The sequence below is a fragment of the Pagrus major genome, chromosome 4, assembly GCF_040436345.1.
Source record: "Pagrus major chromosome 4, Pma_NU_1.0".
In the NCBI taxonomy this organism is placed as follows: domain Eukaryota; kingdom Metazoa; phylum Chordata; class Actinopteri; order Spariformes; family Sparidae; genus Pagrus; species Pagrus major.
The window spans coordinates 26,207,018-26,226,257 of record NC_133218.1 but is presented as its reverse complement, the minus strand read 5'-3'; the positions used below and the strand labels follow the sequence as shown (position 1 = coordinate 26,226,257).

At 38.2% G+C, this 19,240-nt stretch overlaps 2 protein-coding genes across 4 annotated transcripts; both read right to left on the bottom strand.

Annotated features, from left to right (window-relative positions):
- Positions 1-1,142: 1,142 nt before the first annotated feature.
- Positions 1,143-12,674, bottom strand: def8 (differentially expressed in FDCP 8 homolog). Of its 3 annotated transcripts, none has more exons than XM_073464896.1 (12): positions 12,586-12,674; positions 11,398-11,520; positions 9,503-9,597; positions 9,225-9,374; positions 7,358-7,499; positions 6,610-6,774; positions 5,698-5,825; positions 4,616-4,729; positions 4,212-4,292; positions 3,437-3,577; positions 3,111-3,220; positions 1,143-2,682 (listed from the first exon to the last, which is right to left on the bottom strand). In XM_073464896.1, exons 1-12 carry the CDS (start codon positions 12,623-12,625, stop codon positions 2,595-2,597), a joined length of 1,377 nt encoding a protein of 458 aa, XP_073320997.1. In that variant the 5' UTR covers positions 12,626-12,674; the 3' UTR covers positions 1,143-2,594. The 3 variants fall into 3 exon arrangements, with proteins under 3 accessions (XP_073320997.1, XP_073320998.1, XP_073320999.1); XM_073464897.1 differs by having other exon boundaries at positions 12,504-12,614; XM_073464898.1 differs by lacking the exons at positions 11,398-11,520; positions 12,586-12,674 and adding an exon at positions 9,743-9,762 and having other exon boundaries at positions 2,500-2,682.
- Positions 12,675-18,265: 5,591 nt separating this feature from the next.
- mc1r (melanocortin 1 receptor) lies at positions 18,266-19,240 on the bottom strand. The gene has a single exon (XM_073464654.1). The coding sequence runs from the start codon at positions 19,238-19,240 to the stop codon at positions 18,266-18,268; it is 975 nt and encodes a 324-aa protein (XP_073320755.1).

Genomic DNA, 19,240 nt, shown 5'->3' with positions numbered 1-19,240 from the left:
TCATAACATTAATTGGCAACAATTCTGATAATCTATTAATAATTTTTGGAAAAGAGAAAAGCCAAAATGATTTGGTTCCAACGCCTCATATATCAGAATCAGAAATACTAATTGATCCCTGAGTTGCTCCTTCTAGAATAGAAATATCACATTATAGAGATAATTTAATAAGATATAAACAGAGTAATTCAAAATAAAATAAAACAACTAAAAAAAACTTGTGCATTAAACTATTATATGTGACAACTATATATAGGCTATGAGATATCTGAGATCATTTGTTCCATCAGGCATTGGTTTCCTAAACAAGCTGTAGGTTTATTGCACTAAACAATGGACTGATGCACTCTAAGAGCTTTATTTTTTTAATTCCTCAGTGAATCATTTTTATGATGACCTCCTGTATTTTGTCTGTCACTATTTATTGTATTATTTTACAATGATGTGTACTGGTTGTGTTGACTACTGTTGCAAACCAAATTGCCCCTCAGGGACAACAAAGACTCTAAAGTAATCTAATATTTTTACATTTACAAATAGATATTTGAATCCTTAATTTTCTACTATTGTAAAATGAATATTTCTGGGTGTTGAACAGACAAAACCAGACATCTATAGATTTCATCCTGGACTCTGGGAAACTGGTATGTGAGTTTTCGTCATTATTGACATTTTATCTACCGCGTTTAAGTGATTCATCAAGATAATAATCAGTAATGATCAGTTGCATCCCTACACACAGATATATATGTATCTGTTTAACATTTAGGATCTATTTGAGAGTGATAGCATTGTCCTATTTTGCATTTTGGGGCTTCTTTTGGTGACAGTTGAATAACAGATTGTACTATGTAACACAGGTAGCTTGCATGGCTGGATTACCACACGGGCCTACCAGGCAGAGGTGTGGGGGCCTAAGGTTTGAGGCAGAGCCTGTGTTTAAAGTGACGGTTATCAACACCTGTCATGTGAAGTCAAATGGATGTCAAAACAAGGGGAGCCGTACTCCCCAAGTATATAGCAGTACTGAGCTCGATGAAAATATAAAAAAGTCATATAGTTTTACTTACACATCTGTGCCAATGAGGCCCAATATGCCACAACTCATCCTGAATAGGTGAAAGATTAACTTGACACAGCGCTGCGGCTTTAATGCATTTCATTACTTTATTCATGCACTGCTCCAACATGTTTTTGGTGCTTTTACCAACACCATGTATGTCCATTAGTTTGAAATAAAAAAAAATAATACAGTACATCATGCTGAAAGATAACACAGCCAAAACTCATTATTTTAAAACAAATACTTGAGGTCAACATTTACACATTAGCAAAGGTGTCACTTTAACATCTTTGTCATCTCTGGACACAGTGTGCTATAGGTACGTTACATGATGGTGAGTGCATTAAGACGTTTGGATAACAGCTGTATGCAACCTGACAATCTGAGGCACACGATGTTCATGAGTAATCACATCTGTTTGCTACACACTGACTGCACTAGACTGAACCAGATTAAACACAGATCAAAAAGTCTACGATGAGTTCACAGTTTTGAATAAAAGGACAGCACATTTAACTCCCACGTGCCTTTTCTTTGTACTGGTTATGCATGCTCTGATTATGTATCTTTTGTCTATATATGTATGTATATTTTTAAATTATGATCTTAAAAGATTTACTACACAACCTTTCTTATCTGGACATATCTTTTTAAGATCTTATGAAATGTTAAACTGATCAACAGCTTATGACTAAAAGGATATTATGCATGTAACATGAGTGGAGGACCCGTACAGACTGCTCCAGGGACAGTATAGATGAGTGTGTGTGTCAGTGTTGGAACAGATGATGGAATACATAAAGGGAAAAATAGTCCCAGTGATGTTAAGATCGCAAAGTCTAAGTCTGTCATTTATTATTGTAAACTAATTATGCATCATACTAAATTATCTGACCTAATGAACTGATGCTCAGTGCAAGGTCACGCACTTAACTTTCAAGCGTATTTACTGTTTTTAAAATAGAAACATACATTAGGAAGCTAAAAGGCAAATTTCTGGTTAATATAAATGTTGTTATTGTGTCTTTGGAAGCGGGAGTTATGATCCTTTAAATTCAAAACAATTTTAAGTATATATGGCAACCTTAAATTTTAGTATGCAGCAAAGTTGGCAGTTTAGGTTAATTCAGTCGAGGCTTGTAACAGCATGCATAATCACCTACTAATAATGTGGCTTTTTTCTATAGGGCATTTATTTTGTACATTTATACAAGCAGACACATACACACTGATGCCAATCACTCACACAAACACACATACACAGTGTTCAGTACATCCAATTTCAGTATAGATTAAAAAGTTGGATAAAAAATATATATATATATTAATTTCCAGATGGGGTTAGAAGAACCCTGCTTCATAATGTAGTGCACAGGAAGATTAAGACACTACAGTATAAACGTATGCACACAACAAACCAAGGACAAAGACGAAAAGCTACTGTAGTCTTCTATCAGACTCTGTTGATAGAGTAGAGCACAACATGAGGCAAAGTGCAACATCCAGTAACATCAGGTGGTCCGCTCCAGAGTTATGCATCTTTCACATCGTCGTCCTGCTTGCGCTCGGTCATTCTGGCACATCGCGGACATGTGGTGGAGTTGTCGTAGTAACAATCTCTAAAGAGACGCAGAACAAACACAGACATTTTTTGGTAAAAAATGGATCATATTAATGGTGTCTTGTCTGGGTAAAATGTTTTTAGTTTAAAGTGTTTTGTTGTACAATTGTACTTTTCTGCTACTTAGAGTATGTTGAGTGGAACAAACATAGTAATCCATTTCTTATTTCTCCGTATGCGATATAAGGGTGTCTAACTGACGATCTTAGACCAGAATAGCCCAATAACCCCAATGACGTCTATGGATTACTAGTAGCTCTACTCAAAGGAGGGAAAAACACCATCACAGTGCTGAGGCTTTGTTATTTGTATCCATTACTGCAAGCTGTGTTTTTCTTCACAAATGTTTTCACAACTACATTTTAGACTCCTCACAATCACATACTTTGTTGAGTTTTTCTGTCTGACTGGTCAGTGGTGACTAACCTGTGGAAGACAGCAGAGCACTCGTGGCACACCAAGGTGTGACTGTCAAAAGGGAAAAGGATATCTCCTTCCTTACACAGCTCACACACAAATCCTTTGGCCTGACATCGCTACATACACACACAAAGACACACAAAATGAGTCAGAAAGTCTGGGTTTCACAGAGGTTATAGATTTTGTACTCCTTTAGCAAGTAATAAAGTTGTCATTAAGTGCCTATTGCCTCATAACAAAATGAAGTTATGTGTGATGTATACACCTGCAACAAGCTCACAAATCAAGAAAAGTCATTAGTATGGTTATTTGTACTTTATGTATGAGCTCACCTCACAGTCTAGTTTGATGTGCTTAGCAAATGTGGTGTGGATCTCTGTGAGCGAACAGCTGAGTCTGCCGCTGGAGATGTCAATCAAATCCTGTAGTGAGTACATGTCATCATTTTCCACAAAGTGCTGCCGGTCTTGTAGCTACAGAAGACAAATACAAGAGAAAAATAATTATGAAAATGTGTTATTGCACCATAAAACAAACACAAACTTGCTGGGGGAAAATATATACATTTTTATGATACTCGCCATCAAACACTATGATTTGGACTCAAACTATTCTGTGTATTGGCATGTATTTTTTGTCTGTTGGAATACCTTTTTTCTTTTTACATTTTCAGACATATAATCCACGTTTTAAAGAATAAAAAAAAGCTGCAATGGTGGAATGTAACTGAGTACATTTAATCAAGTACTCTAATGAAGGAACAACTCTGATGTACTTGTACTTTGCTCGAGTATTTCCATGTTATGCCAGTTTCTAATTCTACTCCACAATATTTTGGCAGAAAATATTTTACTTTTCAGTTAATAGTCACTTTACTTTTAGTCAAGTCAGGTTTACAGTATTTGTCTAGACTAATATCACATACAGCGTCTCCATTTCACATCAGGCACCTGTTCCGATGCAGCACAAACTGTCCTCTTACACCACATGATGGTGCTGTTGTAACATGTAACTTATTGGTCACACCATCTTATTATATCAGTGTACATATAATGATACTTCAACTGCAAAAGGCAAAGTCAGTTTAGTTTGTAAAGAGATACTGACCTGTAGTAATAGCCGAGCCTCCATGGCCTCCTTGCAGGTAATAAAATAGGGTTTCATCAACAGAATATCTTGACGGAGTTTCTGTAAAGCAAAAACCCACAAACACACACATCACTGTTGGTCTCACTTAATGCACACAGCTGCAGCAGATTTTCAGTCAAAATGCAAAACTTTCTGATTTCTTTCTGTTTCTCTGTCTGATTTTCAACATAATAGCACTTAACATAGCAACAAAGCACAGGAGGCATTGGGCGATCAAACAACTGTAAGAGTAACCATATTGAAGGCTTCATGATTCAATTATTTTTGTGGTGATTCCACTCTAAATCAGAGAAGACAGCCATCTAAAATAATTTGAACTGTGATTAATAGCAGTGCCTCTAAAACAAAGTGAAGCTACCCACCCTGATCTCGACCAGTTCCTCCACAAAGTTAAATAGCAGCGGGTTGATTTCTTTTAGCTTCAGCACAGGTCGTGGTATCATCAGGGACAGGTAACGCATCGAGGAGCGACAAACCTGAAAATTATACACGCTGTCAAAACACAGACTGCACATGAACACACTTATCATTTCATACCAACGCATTGAGGTGGGTTGAACCGAGGGGTGTCATGATTTCTATGTTAAATCGAAAGTTGTTCAAAATGAGCATTCAATTTCGACCATCAAATTCAAATGCAGCACTGGGAAACCCTTTTGTTTCTTTAGTTTTTTATTTCTGAATCATTGCAGGGCAGTATTTTGGGTAGAAATCTGGAACCTTTATTTTTGGTGAATATTATCTGACTTACCTAAACCTGATCTTTAAAAAGATTTTGAAAATGTTAATGACAGTTGTCAGGGCATGAAACCAATGGTCTGTTGATCTTAATAAATCCAGATGCGAGTCTAAGAATAGCATAGCTGTCAGTGCTGAAAAAAATAATAATCGAAAAGTGAATAGAATCAGGACCTTACACTCGAGTCAAATCAAATTGTGGATTTGTAGAATGGTGAAAACCCTAGTTAAAGCTGCAGTGGCGGACAGCCTGAATAGGTCAATGCACACCATGTGACTTAGAATCACAACCTTGTCCTGACTTGAGTTGAACTTGATAGTGAGAGTCAGATGCTGACTGGCTTTCATAAACAGGCATTTTTTGTGATTTCATGTTTCTGATATTTAAACCACAATTGACTTCACTTGAAAAAGCTCCTCTGTAGTCACATAGTAAGACAGTTTCCAAAGTCTGTACAGCACTCCTCATGACTAGTATGACTAGAAGGTCCAAGTTAAGTTTATTTGATGCTTATGTAATATAATTCTAATAATACATAATAATACAATTCTGATGTTCAGCAGTGACATTTATAAAAGAACAGTCCCCATCATACACTCATCTACTGTTTATTAAAGGGTATAACTTGACAAGAAGTCTAATAGATAAATATATAAATGGTGCTTTTACATGCTGAGTGTATTTTGTTTCGGTTGTTGAGGGTACCTTGCGTGGTTCAAACTCCCAGTTGTGGATGACACGAGCTGGGACAATGGCCGTGTCGTTCCAGTGGCATGTGCTGCAGTAATACTGGCCTGTGTAGTCACACTGTCTGGCTTCACTCGGCACGCCCCCTACAAGACAAATGTGGCAGAGTATAGCCAAACTACGAAACAAAAAGGCAGGATGTACTCAGATTCATTTAAAACACAGCTGTTTGCAGGATGCACAGCAATGAGGCGATGTATCTATTTGTGGCTATGTAAGATTAACAACTGTAGTATGATGATTGTGAAACAAAATTAACTTTGTTTTAGTGCCGTTCACATACCAATGCTACATGTAAGTCACAGCTAACAGAATCTTTTGCTCAGTAATAGTAATTCTGTTGAGAAAGCTAAAGTTTTCACCATTCTGTAGTAATGTTATGTCTTTATATTAATAAGCCAACAGCATGATATAGCTTGGTAGCAAGGCCAGCATAATATGATATAAGTCCGTTGTTCAGCTGCTATCTGGCAATACAGAAGTATCCACTGCATGAAGTATACACAAGACTACAGAGCAGCTTCTTTCCTCTACTAAGCTTCTACGATATAGAAATTGCCAATCTTATTGCTGATGGTCTCATTTGAGGCATCAATATTATATATATATATTTGAGACTGTTTCATAACCAGTTAAAAGTTTCTTGTAGTACTCGTAAGATATAATATTTGGATGAGTAGTAGAGTATTAAGATTTTCTCAAAATATGTTCCATATTAAAACATGCACACTCAATTTTTGTAGCTCACTTAGTCCTTGTCAGCAATTTCTGAATGCCTGCAAAGTAACCTTATTTTCAACTGTGCACACGACTATCAAGGAAAACTTTCAAGTTGTCAAACATATACCAACATAGTAAATATGTACTCACTCAGTGAAATAGGCGTGCGACATTCTGCACAGCGGTAGTCTTGCCGGTCTAGTCCTATCTCAGGGCAGATGCTGAGCTCGTACTCTGACTGGTGGCTGACCTTTGACCTGACACAAGGCTTGGTGATCATGTTCATACACTTACTATGACAACGATAATAGCAACCTGAAACAAGAAAAGAGATAATCACAGGGCATGGCAATTTTTTTTTGGTGCAACTGCATTACTGCTACACCCAGTGGGTTAGGTATGGCTGGTTAATGGCTGTTATTTGGAGAGCTGTACAAAGATGCTCCCACTGAGTCTGAATCCCCCATTCAGGAAAAATTAACTGGAAACATGAGAATATAAAATTAAAATCTAAAAATATTTCATCAAACTGAAATTATAAAATTGAATCAAAGTCTTCGAATTATTGTTCTAACTACTAATCTGATAAAAAGGACAGTTAAAATGAAAATTAAATCTCTGGCTCAGATAGAAAGACATCTTAAGACAGTGTGCAGACAGTGAGACTGCACAGAAATGTGTCAGAAGTACCATATTATGAGCCTTGATGAAGCTCTGACAGCATGGAAAAGGAAATTCATATAGAGCTGGTTTGATCTTGTTTAGAGGTCCAAATTGTGAACAATCGATGTGCCCTTAAAACATCCTATTCCATGCACAATATGATGTTTTACAATTTTGCTACTAAAATATCTCCACAGTGCTTTATCAGAAAGTTGAACTGTTTAGTGTGTCTCACCTGTGCAGGTATACCAAGTCTGGATGAGACCCCAGATGATGGTGCTACACTTGTCACAGGTCTGTTTCACACTCTTGCTCTTTTCCTTGGAAAAGCGGTGCTCCAACAGCATTCTCAGATTAGGCTCATCCTCCTCAGGGTCCTTTTAGGGGACAAATTGCAAAACCAAAATTTACTAAGACCACCAACAAAGAAGTAATATACTCATTTATAAATGAGAAAGACATTGATTACTGAATAACACATGCATGATAGCAATTTTTGTACAGTGAGACATTCACACCCCCTCGTAGACTAAATAAAACTTTTACATTATACGATGTGATCTGATACGATCTGATAAAATAAATACAAATATGCAGCATCTGTTTTTATTTATTTTCATGGTCCTGTTCTAGTTGTATGATCCTCCCTGAAGCATCAAAGACAAAACTTGTCTGTTTAACTTGCTACAGATGGCAATTTAATATTAAGATTGCATAATTACATATAACATAACGTGCATAGGGAAAACACCATTCAGCTTCAGAATGACACAACATCAGTAAAAGTCCTTTGTAAAAGAGGATATGGATGCTAAAATACAAGCTAAGTGATTAATAATTATGGTTACCGACATCATCCAACAAGTGCAGCCCAATTCATGAAAAACTTTTGTGCATCACTGTTGCCATGACTGCTGCAGTAAAATGTTTTTTCTACAGCAATCAGCCTGAAACATTGTCGGCATGCCACTAGATAGTTTTATCAGTGATACCAGAGGGTTTGTAAAGGAGGGGAAATCACTGAGCCATTAAAAGGTGTAATTTGTAGGAAATGGCATGAATTCAAAAGTAGCTCCAAAACTGCTTACTGCTGCCTACTTCACTGAACTTGGTTCTCTTTGCTGTAGCTATCTTTGGCTGTAGCAACTACCTGCCGTGAGCAAGTAGCTCGGTTTGCCATGGAGCTAAGTGGCCTTATTAGCTGAGAGAGTCTGCCCACACAGCAACAAGAAGGGGGCTGCACTTGAATTCAAACGGTGTACGGTTGTACTTTTCTGTTTAGTGAGGGAAACATTATCTTTCTTTCCCAGTTGAAACTACGGGGCCCTCCGGCGGTACAAAGTGTTATCAGGAGACAGGACGGATCAGGGCTAGCTGGTTAGCATGCTAACTTTGGAAGATATTGGCTAGAACACACAAAACGCAGCTCCAAAACACCACCAGAAATGACTAAACTACTACTAAAAATTCTTTTTTTAAAAATTCACCACAAAATGAGTTTAAATGGTTCGTCCTGCAAGAACAGACTGCACATAACACTGTACTTTCTGTACCTTGAAGGAAATCTCAGGAAACAGAAACTGAGTTATTAGAAACATGAGGAACTTTTGCTGGAAGTTGCTTATCTCCACAAACTTGTTTATCACCTTATCATTCTCCAAGAATGTCTACAATGCCTGCTCTCATTTATCCCATACAGGAAAATGGCTAAAAGGTCAAAAGTGATGCAATGAAAGCTGAAGAAAGCCTTTTTTTAAATGTGTTGTTACAAAAAACAGGTCAAGCAGGATTTTTTATGACATTCTCCATTCTCTCTCTGAAAGTTCCCAACTACAGTACAGACCAACTACAATATATTATCCAAACCCCCAAGTTCTATATTTTCCAAATGCACTTGAATGCAGCATTACTTTCAGAAACACCCCTCTGGTAATCCAGTAAAAAGGCATGCCTAACATAATATATTACACAAAACTGAAAACATGCAAGTCAAATCAGTCAATTTTGAATTTCTTTGAAGTTTTACTGACTGTGCCACTGAGCCAGCACCATCAACTACACTATCATCTCATGTACTTCTCCATTCACTCCTCAGTTCCAACCTTAAGCTCCTGCAGTTTGAGGCGAAGGTGGATAAGTTTCACCACCGTGTCCTTTTGTCTCTCCGAGTGCTCTGGCAGCTCCAAGATCAGCTTCTTACACTCCTCTATGGCAAGTTTCAGCTGCTCAATGTCGGACGCCACAAATGAACCCTGTAAAGGGTGAACGAGAGCAAAGCCATGCGTCAATATACAGTAAATAGAAAAGGAAGTTCTGCATGCAGGCACTCTCAGTTTTACGATATGAAACAGTTTCATTTGGAGTGGGAAGCTTTACTTACCACAGGCCTTGAGAAGTGGTCCTCAGCTAGACCAAGATCCATGGTCCGATCTAAACTGTGGGTTCTGGTCCCAGAGAACAGCTCAGGCCTTGTTTCTAAAAAGAAGACCACTTGGCATAAGGCACCATGCTTCTTCTTGTAAGCATACACACTATGGTCTGCCAAGTGCACTCAGGCATGCATGCTAATTTCACACACATGACTGTGGCCACTCAAGACAAGCTCTACACTCTGACTCACCACTCAATAAGTTGAGGAGGACAAAAACTCACAAAGTACAACTGAAGGAATCACAGGTAATGTTTTTAGCACTTCTGGTAATGTGTAACCAAGTCAGCTGACAAAAAAGATCACCAAGCCGAATGAACTTTGAAGTGCTGATCACTTTCGCATTTGCATGTTTACAATCAATCTGTTACGTAGGCATTCACATGGTATGCTTCTTTTTTTTTATAATATAATATATCAGGGAGGTCATACATAGTCCAAGATTCACACATGGTATGCTTCTAAATGAATTAAATCAACATTCTTCGACAACTTCTTGTGCTACTCTCAACTATTTTTGTACAAACGCGTTTCATCTGTGGTACTGTACATGTAAAATTTGTACGGTATGTGTGCTATGTGCATTGGTCTATTACATGTGAAATTATTCTTATCCTTATTAGTTACATGTCTTTAACGTTTGGCTTAACTTAGATAATACAGTAAGTGAAATAACATTTTTTGTTTGAGTTTATGTGCAAATATTCAGAAATATCTGTAAGACCAAGGAGTAATGCTTCCATAATATCAGTATATGATAAAATATATTACTAGCACAGAGACACAACAACGTTTTTAGGAGATGCATAGAGTTGCTATTAAATAGGGGTGAGCTTGTGCTTTCTGATGTGTGTGACCATATTAGCTGCTTAGAGCTGCTTTAATAGATTTTATATTTTGGCTACTTGTTCTGGCGAACCTGTTAGCAAACTAAAGCATACACACAAATCCAGCAGACATGGAGCAACCTCTGGAGAAATGTGTCTGTTACTGAGGAATCTAAAAAAAGGGGGAGGAAAATTAAGCCAAATTTGAAAAGTTTTACAAAAGATATAAAATTTACTACACAGACCACTACATTTTAACAAACCACTCTCTATCTTTCTGAAAAAGTGTAGACAAATGTGGTTATTACCTGCATACACGTCAGAGCATAACATGTTGAGTAAATTCAGCTTCTCAGTGCGATACAGAGAGAGGACAATGAAGCAGCTCAGCTGACAGTGTGTCAGGCTTGCACGTTAAAATCACTGTGATCTAATAACAACGTCTCCGATTCCCAACTCCTACAATACAGGAAGTGCTACTACAGTAGTGCTTACACTTATGCTTTTATTTCCCCTGGTTCAGTCTCAGTTTTTAACTTCCTTTTCTATAAGCTTACTGACAACAGTCCAGTGTTCTTCATGTATTAGGATCTGTTCAAGACTAGATGAAAACAGTTTGTTTATTTGTAATAATCCGTTCCAGGAGAGAGTCACTGACAGCCAAAATCAAGATTTTCAATAGCTGAAAGGCATCCATTCTTCATCCTCACAATTTTAACAGCTGCACTTAAATGCATCAGCAAATAGTTTCTGGGATTTTGATACATAGAAAAGACAAAGGAGGATAAAACAGAATTATGTTGCGTTCCAGTCCTACTCCATGTATTTTAATAGTCCCCTATAGTGATACGTAGTGTGTGACACATTAGGTCCAGTTGCAGCCGTATGACTTAATGTTTACACCTCTTGTTTTATTCGTAATAAGATAAAGTGTACCGGAAACAAATTTAAAGGCAACATTTTGTTTTCCTTGAACTGAGCTACAGGTGTGAGGGTGAACTTAAAGTGAGAGAACTTTACCATGCTGTGGTGGCGTCTTGCCTCCTTGGGGACCATCTTCTCCCTCTCCGCGATCAAAGGGATTGAGGCGGGTTTGGCGGAAAAGCGCAAGTTTCTCATCATACTCCATTTCATCGGCTACATCTGAGGGAAGACAAAATATATTACAGTCACCATTCTCTGCTCTTGTGTTTTGAATTACGCAGGAGGGAGGCTCCTGGCTGCCTTTTAATGGAAGTGAGGTAGCTAATGTGTCTTCATGGTTATTGCTTATTGTGCAGTGTGGTCGCATTAAGATCACAATTTAACTGTGCTGCTGCTATCCAGTAAAAAATGATTTCAATCTGGTTGTAATACAGACTTTCTGTTATAACTCCACCTGTCATCATCAGGGTTGTTTTCTCAGATGTAACAAAGCTACTCCAGAGCCACAGAAGACATTATAACTTGTTTTTACAGGCTGAGTAGTAAGACTTTAACAGTGACACATCTTTTTTTGCTACAAATGCTCAAATTGAGTTGGTCTTCAATAAACCTCGAGTGGGCTACATGATAACAGGTAACATAAGCAGTACTTCACCTTTAATCTCTCATGAGCTTAATTATGTGCAATTAAAATGACCTGAAATTGAAACCACAGCCTTCCTAAAAAAATCAATGTGCTGAGAAACAACGCTGTCACCAAGCAGTCTGCAACGCTGGTTGACAGGAAGTCATTTCTAAATAATGACTCAAATACGGACATTTCACTATTCACTATTTTTCACACTATTATCGCACATTTTTACCAGTAACAGAGAAAACCAGTGCAAACCCCGAGAGACGATGTAAACACAAGTTGAAACGTCGCCTCACCAATTACAGCCAATCAGAGCTGTTGTTTACAGTCCTCCTCTACACATCGGTAACCTCCATTATGTCTCAAGTATTACAACTTGACATGTAGGGCATTGATAGTATGTGTCGCAGGTAATACGCTACCAGCACAAACAGGACTCAACAACATCAACAAACAGATGTCAACAGCCAGCTAACGTTAGCTAGCTAACTAGCCTTAAAAACAAACCAGGCGTCGGTTTGAGGCTAATGTTAGCTGATTTAACAGTTCGCTCTGGCCCGAAGCTTACCCCGTTGTTGACCTTATTTATCAACAAGGAACCGACAGTTGTAAAACATATATTTTGGTCGACGCTTGTGGTTATAACGTACAGTTTTCCCCGTGTTGTTTTGTCCCTGTCATCAGCAACATCACCAGGCAGCGGCGTCAAGTCTTCAGTGGTGCAAACGGGCGAATTCCGGTAGGTATTTTCAAAATAAGATTACATGTCCGTAGCATTGTTTGATTAACATGAGAAAATTAAGAATCATTAGGTAATTTTTCTGTACTAAACCAAAATATTTAATCCAAAATAGGTCATGCTTATGTCTCTTGTCTAAATGGTTCATATTAAAGGCTATTATCTTATACGGAAGTAACGTTTGGCGCTTTTACATTGAAAATGAACATCCCTTATGTTCGATGAAATGTGGGGCAGTAACTTCCTCCGAGATGAAAAGAGATCACCTTCACAGTGATGGAGGGGATTTTCTTTCCTTAAATCAAATCTAGTTCCCACAACATCTATCCCATAATGCGACATGTGTACATACATGAATTTCCCATATAGGGAATCTACATATATCTACAAACCATATATGAAACCTATTAGAAACTGGAACTATTTTATATATTGACATATATATCCAGCCCATACAAATATGTATGTTTACGCATGTAAATGACATATTTTGGCATATTTCACATATGTAATTATTTATGCATATAACATAAATGTGTTTGTATAAATGTTTAACCTATACCTCCATATATCCAAGGATGTATCTGTATGTACATAATAATCATATATTGCCTTATATGTAATATACATGGCAGGATCACTCTTGGTATTGTTGCATATATACTTGTGCCAGGACTGATCTTGGAAAGACTGGTGTTAGTGCGGCAGACTCATGGAATCACTTGCAAAGTGACCTATACCTACCTATACCTATACCTTTATACCTCTTGGACACTGAAATGTACTAGTCCATTACCTGTTGAACTAAAATGAAATAACAAGTCGGATGAATACACAATAGTTGATTCAGCGTCTAAATTATCCTATCATTAATGACAATAAAAGTGTTTATACAAATGCCCTTAGTTTTTCAATTACAGTCCATGTATGTAAATGGATTTTTGTTTGAAATGAGGTAAGGAAGCATTAGTTCCCCCTGCAGACAATTCCAAGTATAACTGTATCTTGTCAGTTTGAGTTAAGCAGGAACAGAACAGGTTTTACACAGCTTAGCTTCTATATGAAGACATGTCACAAATAGAAAACTACAGTTACTTCAATGTGAATCATCAAATGATTACTACTATAGCACTTAAAACCATACATTACTACTATAGCACTTAAAACCATACATTATAGTCTACTCCTGTCATTGTCAGATATCTGGGGGACTTCATATTAAAGGTCCCATCTGTAAGAAAATTTGATTTTTGAGTCTCATTCCCAACTTTTCAAATACTCGAACACTGAGATCTGTAATTCTTGACGAGTTGGGAAACCCAAAGCATCAGTATTTGATAAGTTGGGAATTAGACTCAAAAATAAACTTTTCTTTCAAATAGGACCTTTAAGTTTAATATGTAAATATACTAATTAGCAGCTGACAGTCTTCATCAGTCAGAACTTTATTAACAGTATTCAGTCATTTGTTTTCTGGTCATATGGATATGTCTACCTAATTAAAGCTTGAGTGTGTTTGTTGTCCAGCTGAGAAAATTCTCCACAGCTGCCGTTTAGACAGTAAACAAAACCGCTTTGTGCAGCTAAATGAAGGAAGAAGCCATAACTGTAAACATCCTGCTTCCTGCAAATAATGCAGTCACACTTAGGCCATCCTTGAGGTATTTACATCCTTGAAAATAATTGAAAGTCAAGCACAAGACATTTCTGCCTTTGGCTTTAACTGTGAACTTAACACTTCCAATATTCATCCAAGACGTCATGTGTGTTAGCCAGCGGGCTAATTGTTCTACTTCATTTGTAGTGTGGAGGACCAACTCTGACTTATCAGAATCTTTTTTAAATTAAATATTTAAATGAAAGTGGTCACTGTGAAAAGAAAATATAAATGCAGTATTTAAAAAGAATAATGTATCAGTGGCATTTGTATGAGACCTGGCTGGAGCCGGGCCTTTCCGTGCCGAGTTTTCTCCTCCTGCCTGCAAGTTCTCGCTGGGTACTCTGGCTTCCTCCCACAGTCCAAAGACATGCAAGTGAGATTAATCAGTCACTCTAAATTGCCTATGTGAGTGTGAATGGTTGTTTGTGTCTATATGTCAGCCCTATGATGAACCGGTGACATGTCCAGGGTGCACCCCACCGCTAACCTAATGTCAACCGGGATCAGCTCCATGCCACCGAAGGACCCTGCATAGGATAAGCGGTGAATAATGAATGAATGCAAAATACACTTCTACAAATAACTACAATGAGATGAGTTCAATTAACATTTATATATTAATTGGCATTTGATGCATTTATTATTTTAGTTCAAATGTATTTATACATTTATATTATCATTGTTTTTCCAATATTCAGATCAGGTTTGGTCCTTCATGGTCCTAAACAAATCAGCACAGCTCAGCTCTCAAGTATATAGTCTGCATCTTTTACTTTTTGTAAACATGTATTACAAAACTGCCATCTCCCTTCTCCCTCCTTAGAGAGAGAGAGAGCAGTATTCACTAAATCCATTAGTCTGCTCTGCCTGTCTCACTGATCTATGACAGATCATTCGCCTAACTGCACAATGTACTGATAAAACGATTAGTAATAAATATGAATAAATTGATTAGTCAGTGACATATGAACATAAAAAGAAAGAGACAAGTAAGATTTATGAGGAATAAAGTAATCCTTTGCACATTGTCAATCAAAAGTATGAATAGAATATTTTCCCCCTTCAGTAACAGCCAAGTTTGGTATTAGGCCATGAAGTTCAAAGACTTCAAACAAATAACACAAAGCTATGGGGCAAACTCCCTACAGCAACTGCCATCGTGAAATTAAAGTGACAAATTAGTTTTAGACACAGATCATCAAATTATCACACTGATCGGTTCTTCATTAATTTTTTATTTCATTTTTCATGTCTTTCATAATCCTCTGAAACAACAAAAGTTCTAAATATAAGGAATAAAGTTACGCTATTAAACAGTTTAAAACAACAAACCCAAAAGAAGTAAGCAAGAATTAAAAAAAATATATTGCAGACATTTTTTGTGACAACTTTATTTAATCTTTGCTCTCTTGCTCTTTCTGGCTTACACTGCTTAAACGGTGAGATCACATTTTTATTTATTTATTATTCATTTCTCAATTATGCTCATGTGGTTGAACTATAATAAACACATATCCTTTGAATATTATTTTAAACAATTAAGACTAATTTCTTCCGTCAGTGCAGGATGCAGTTTAATTTGTGCCTGTTGGAAATCCCCCTTCCCTTCAATAATTGTTTTTATTTACAGCACAGCATCCTAACTGAACTTGGTCATGAGTTTAAAAACTGAGCATTTCAAAAACATCTCTGTTGTGTTATATATCAATGAACCCTCTGTCTGCTGAGAGCACATTGACTTTCGCACTTTTTAAAAAGAAGTAGAAAAAAACTGTTAATACTGCATGTAAATACGTTAAAGTTGAAGACTGTGTTGTTTAGTTTATGTCCTCTGTCTTGTCTTACAGTGTCATCTGTAGATATTGCAGTTACTTCTAAAGGCAGAATGAATTGAGACTTTCACTTCCAAAAAACCACGAGATGCACAGCTGTCTTCAAGCTCTTATCTTGTTAGCAAATGAATTAAGCCTTGGCTTGGAATATTTGGTGTTAAATAACCTGCTAACTTAGCATACTTGGTAATGACGAGAGGAAAAATCAGTTTTTTGTTGTTTTTTTTACACCCACTGCATTTACAGCTTGTGTTCAACCAGGTTTACTTTAGGGGATGCAACAAAGTACATAGTGCCACAGTGTCATGACCTTTAATAGTAAGATTTATATCGCAGACACCACAAAGACAACATGTACACCTGTACATTCACAATCCTCTCTAACAACTCCAACGCCAAAAAGAATAGGAGGCTATGGAACAGAAATACCATTACAAATACTACAAAAAAGGAAATAAAGTAATAATTAAGAATCAAAAGAGAAATTACACAGAAAAAATATCAATGATAACAGTAGGGACAGTGTTTAAGTACAGTTACATTACTCAGCAGCAAATACTCTGGTAGGCATTCTTCAAGTTATTGTGTACAACAGTCTTCATCCTCAATATTAATGTGCACATTTCACATTACAGGGTCGACATCTTCTAACCAGTAAAGTTATACAGCTTAACTCCTGCTTATGATGGGATCTGTGTCTTTCCCCCTTTAATTTGGAAACTACTGTGACAAAGCACTGAGGAGAGAAATCTAAAATAAAGACAGGTTATATGGCTGAATTTCAGTTTCAGAGTCTAAAATGTAGGTCCTATTAACAACAAATCCTTAGGATCAATAAAGAATATGAGATATCATAGGGTAAACAAATAAATACAATGACAAAAGCTGTGAGTTGTATCTGAAAGAACATTTGAGGACATAGTTGGAAAAGTTTGTCTGTCTTTTGCTCGTTAATGACTCTTACATCTGCGCCCTATAGACAAAAAGTATCAGGCTAAGTGATTTTAAATACTTCATTTTCATACTACATTTTAAATGACATTCTCCACAGGCCATCAGGCTAATGTCTCGCTTATTTGACCTACATAACTTAATCAGGCCGCATTTCAAGCCCTTCCACAAACTGCCCGCTGCCCATTTCTGGGAAATAACACAGAAATAAAACTTCGACGTGCCTTCTGTCATAAATCCCATCATGCCTCGGGCATCAGGCCTGCCACCAAGCGAGGCCGTTCATGTGATTTAGCTCACCCTCTTTTTTTTCTCCTCAGACATCCAGACATTTAGTCTTGGTGGAGTAATTCACACACAACACCACCAAACAGATAAGAGTTTTTAAAAAATCCTTCCTTCACCACTTTCTCTTCAGATTTCTTCTTGAGTGCTTCTCTGCCCAAATGGGAATCATTTTAAAACAGTGGGAAATGGACTGCGTTATGATGAGAAGGGAAGTCATGAAAACCACTCGACACCAGAACCAATGAGGCAATTTCTCATCTCTAACACGTGACATTAACCTTAACACATTGAATGTCAAAGCTTGTTTTTGTCATGAGTCATGAGTTTAGTTATATCATTTTTTATGACATATCTCCAGGGCAGATTTTGAGTTTGTTTCCTTGTTGTCTTCAAAAGCAGCTTTTAAAAGCAGAGATGAGACGGATCAACAACAAAAAAGAGGCACTTTATATACAGGAAACACAACTGATTTACAGAAGAAATGGCTCTTTCTTTCTTTCTTTTTTTTTTTTTTCTTTTTTAAGATTTGAACTTGATTTTAATAAAAATAAAATGCTACTCAGATATAGCATGAGTCCAGCAACCATGAGTCCAGCAACCTACACTCTCTTGTGTGTGAGAGCTCACAATCTAGTGAGTCACTGCTGGATTAAACGTCCAGATGTTTGGCAAATACAGTGTAAACCCGCAATTAACCTGATGCTTGGACATAATTATAAAATCCACAATGAGATGCACACAATTATTATTATTATTTTCCAGGGATACAGTCTTTGTCGTGTGCAGTTTCGATTATGGGCATCATCTGCCTGTTCAATCAGTCACTCTTTGGGAGCTGACATTGTTCATTGAACCTGGTGTCACACCCCGAAGCACCAACAGCACAGCACCAGCTCCTGTAGGGTTTTACGCAGCTCCTGGCTCCGGTAGGCGTAGATGAGCGGATCGATGAGCGAGTTACAGATGATGAGGATGAGGAAAAGGTTAAAGTTTCTGAAGAAACAGTTACAGAAGGGGCTGGTGGGGCAGGTGAGGATGAGGATGAGGTGGAGGAAGAAGGGGCCCCAGCATAAAATAAACACCCCGAGCAGGATGGTGAGGGTAATCGCGCCCTTCATGCTCGTGGACTGGCGCCTGGCTTTGTGGAAAGCCATGATGCGCCGGGAGTGCACATGCGCCAGGAGGAACATGTGCAGGTAGAGCACGGCGTTAAACACCAGGGTGGTGCAGAAGAAGGTCACGAGGCACACGATGACAGCGTTGTCGGTGTGGTACACGATGAAGAGGATGCTGGAGGTGATGCTGGCCAGCCACACCACCACGATGATGGTGACGGCGCGCTGCGTGGTCATGATGCTGTGGTAGCGCAGCGCGTAAAAGATGGTGATGTAGCGATCCGCGGCGATGGTGCACAGAAAGGAGAGCGAGGACACCACGGAGCTGCAGATCATCACGTCGATGACGTTGTCCAGGAAGCGCAGCATGCCGGGGTGCACGTCCATCAGGCCGTGGTCGTTGAGGAGCATGAATATGGTCTCCACCACGTTGCTGACGCTGACCAGGATGTCGGAGACGGCCAGGCAGCAGATGAAGTAGTACATGGGCGAGTGCAGGTTGCGGTTCTTGATGATGGCGAGAACCACCAGGATGTTCTCCACCAGGCTGATGAGCCCCAGGGTCAGGAAGAGCTCCTGAGGGACGCGGATCTGCACGCAGCCCAACGAGTTCTGCTCTCCGGTGGTGAGGTTCGTCTCGTTGTCGTCCATAAAGTCAATCAGGGTGAAGTCCACGTGGAGGACGGAGGGGTTGGATAGGGACGCGTTGCTCAACGCCAT

Bases quoted from the DNA above. Each gene is read 5' to 3' on its own strand.
- def8 (XM_073464896.1), bottom strand. From the start codon at position 12,625: ATGTTGCTGATGACAGGGACAAAACAACACGGGGAAAACT. The intron at 9,598-11,397 runs GTAAAGTTCTCT...TCTTCTTTTTAG, and splicing joins CAAGACGCCACCACAGCATG to AAACAAGGCCTGAGCTGTTC. The intron at 6,775-7,357 runs GTGAGACACACT...TTCTTGTTTCAG, and splicing joins GACTTGGTATACCTGCACAG to GTTGCTATTATCGTTGTCAT.
- mc1r (XM_073464654.1), bottom strand. From the start codon at position 19,240: ATGGCGTTGAGCAACGCGTCCCTATCCAACCCCTCCGTCCTCCACGTG.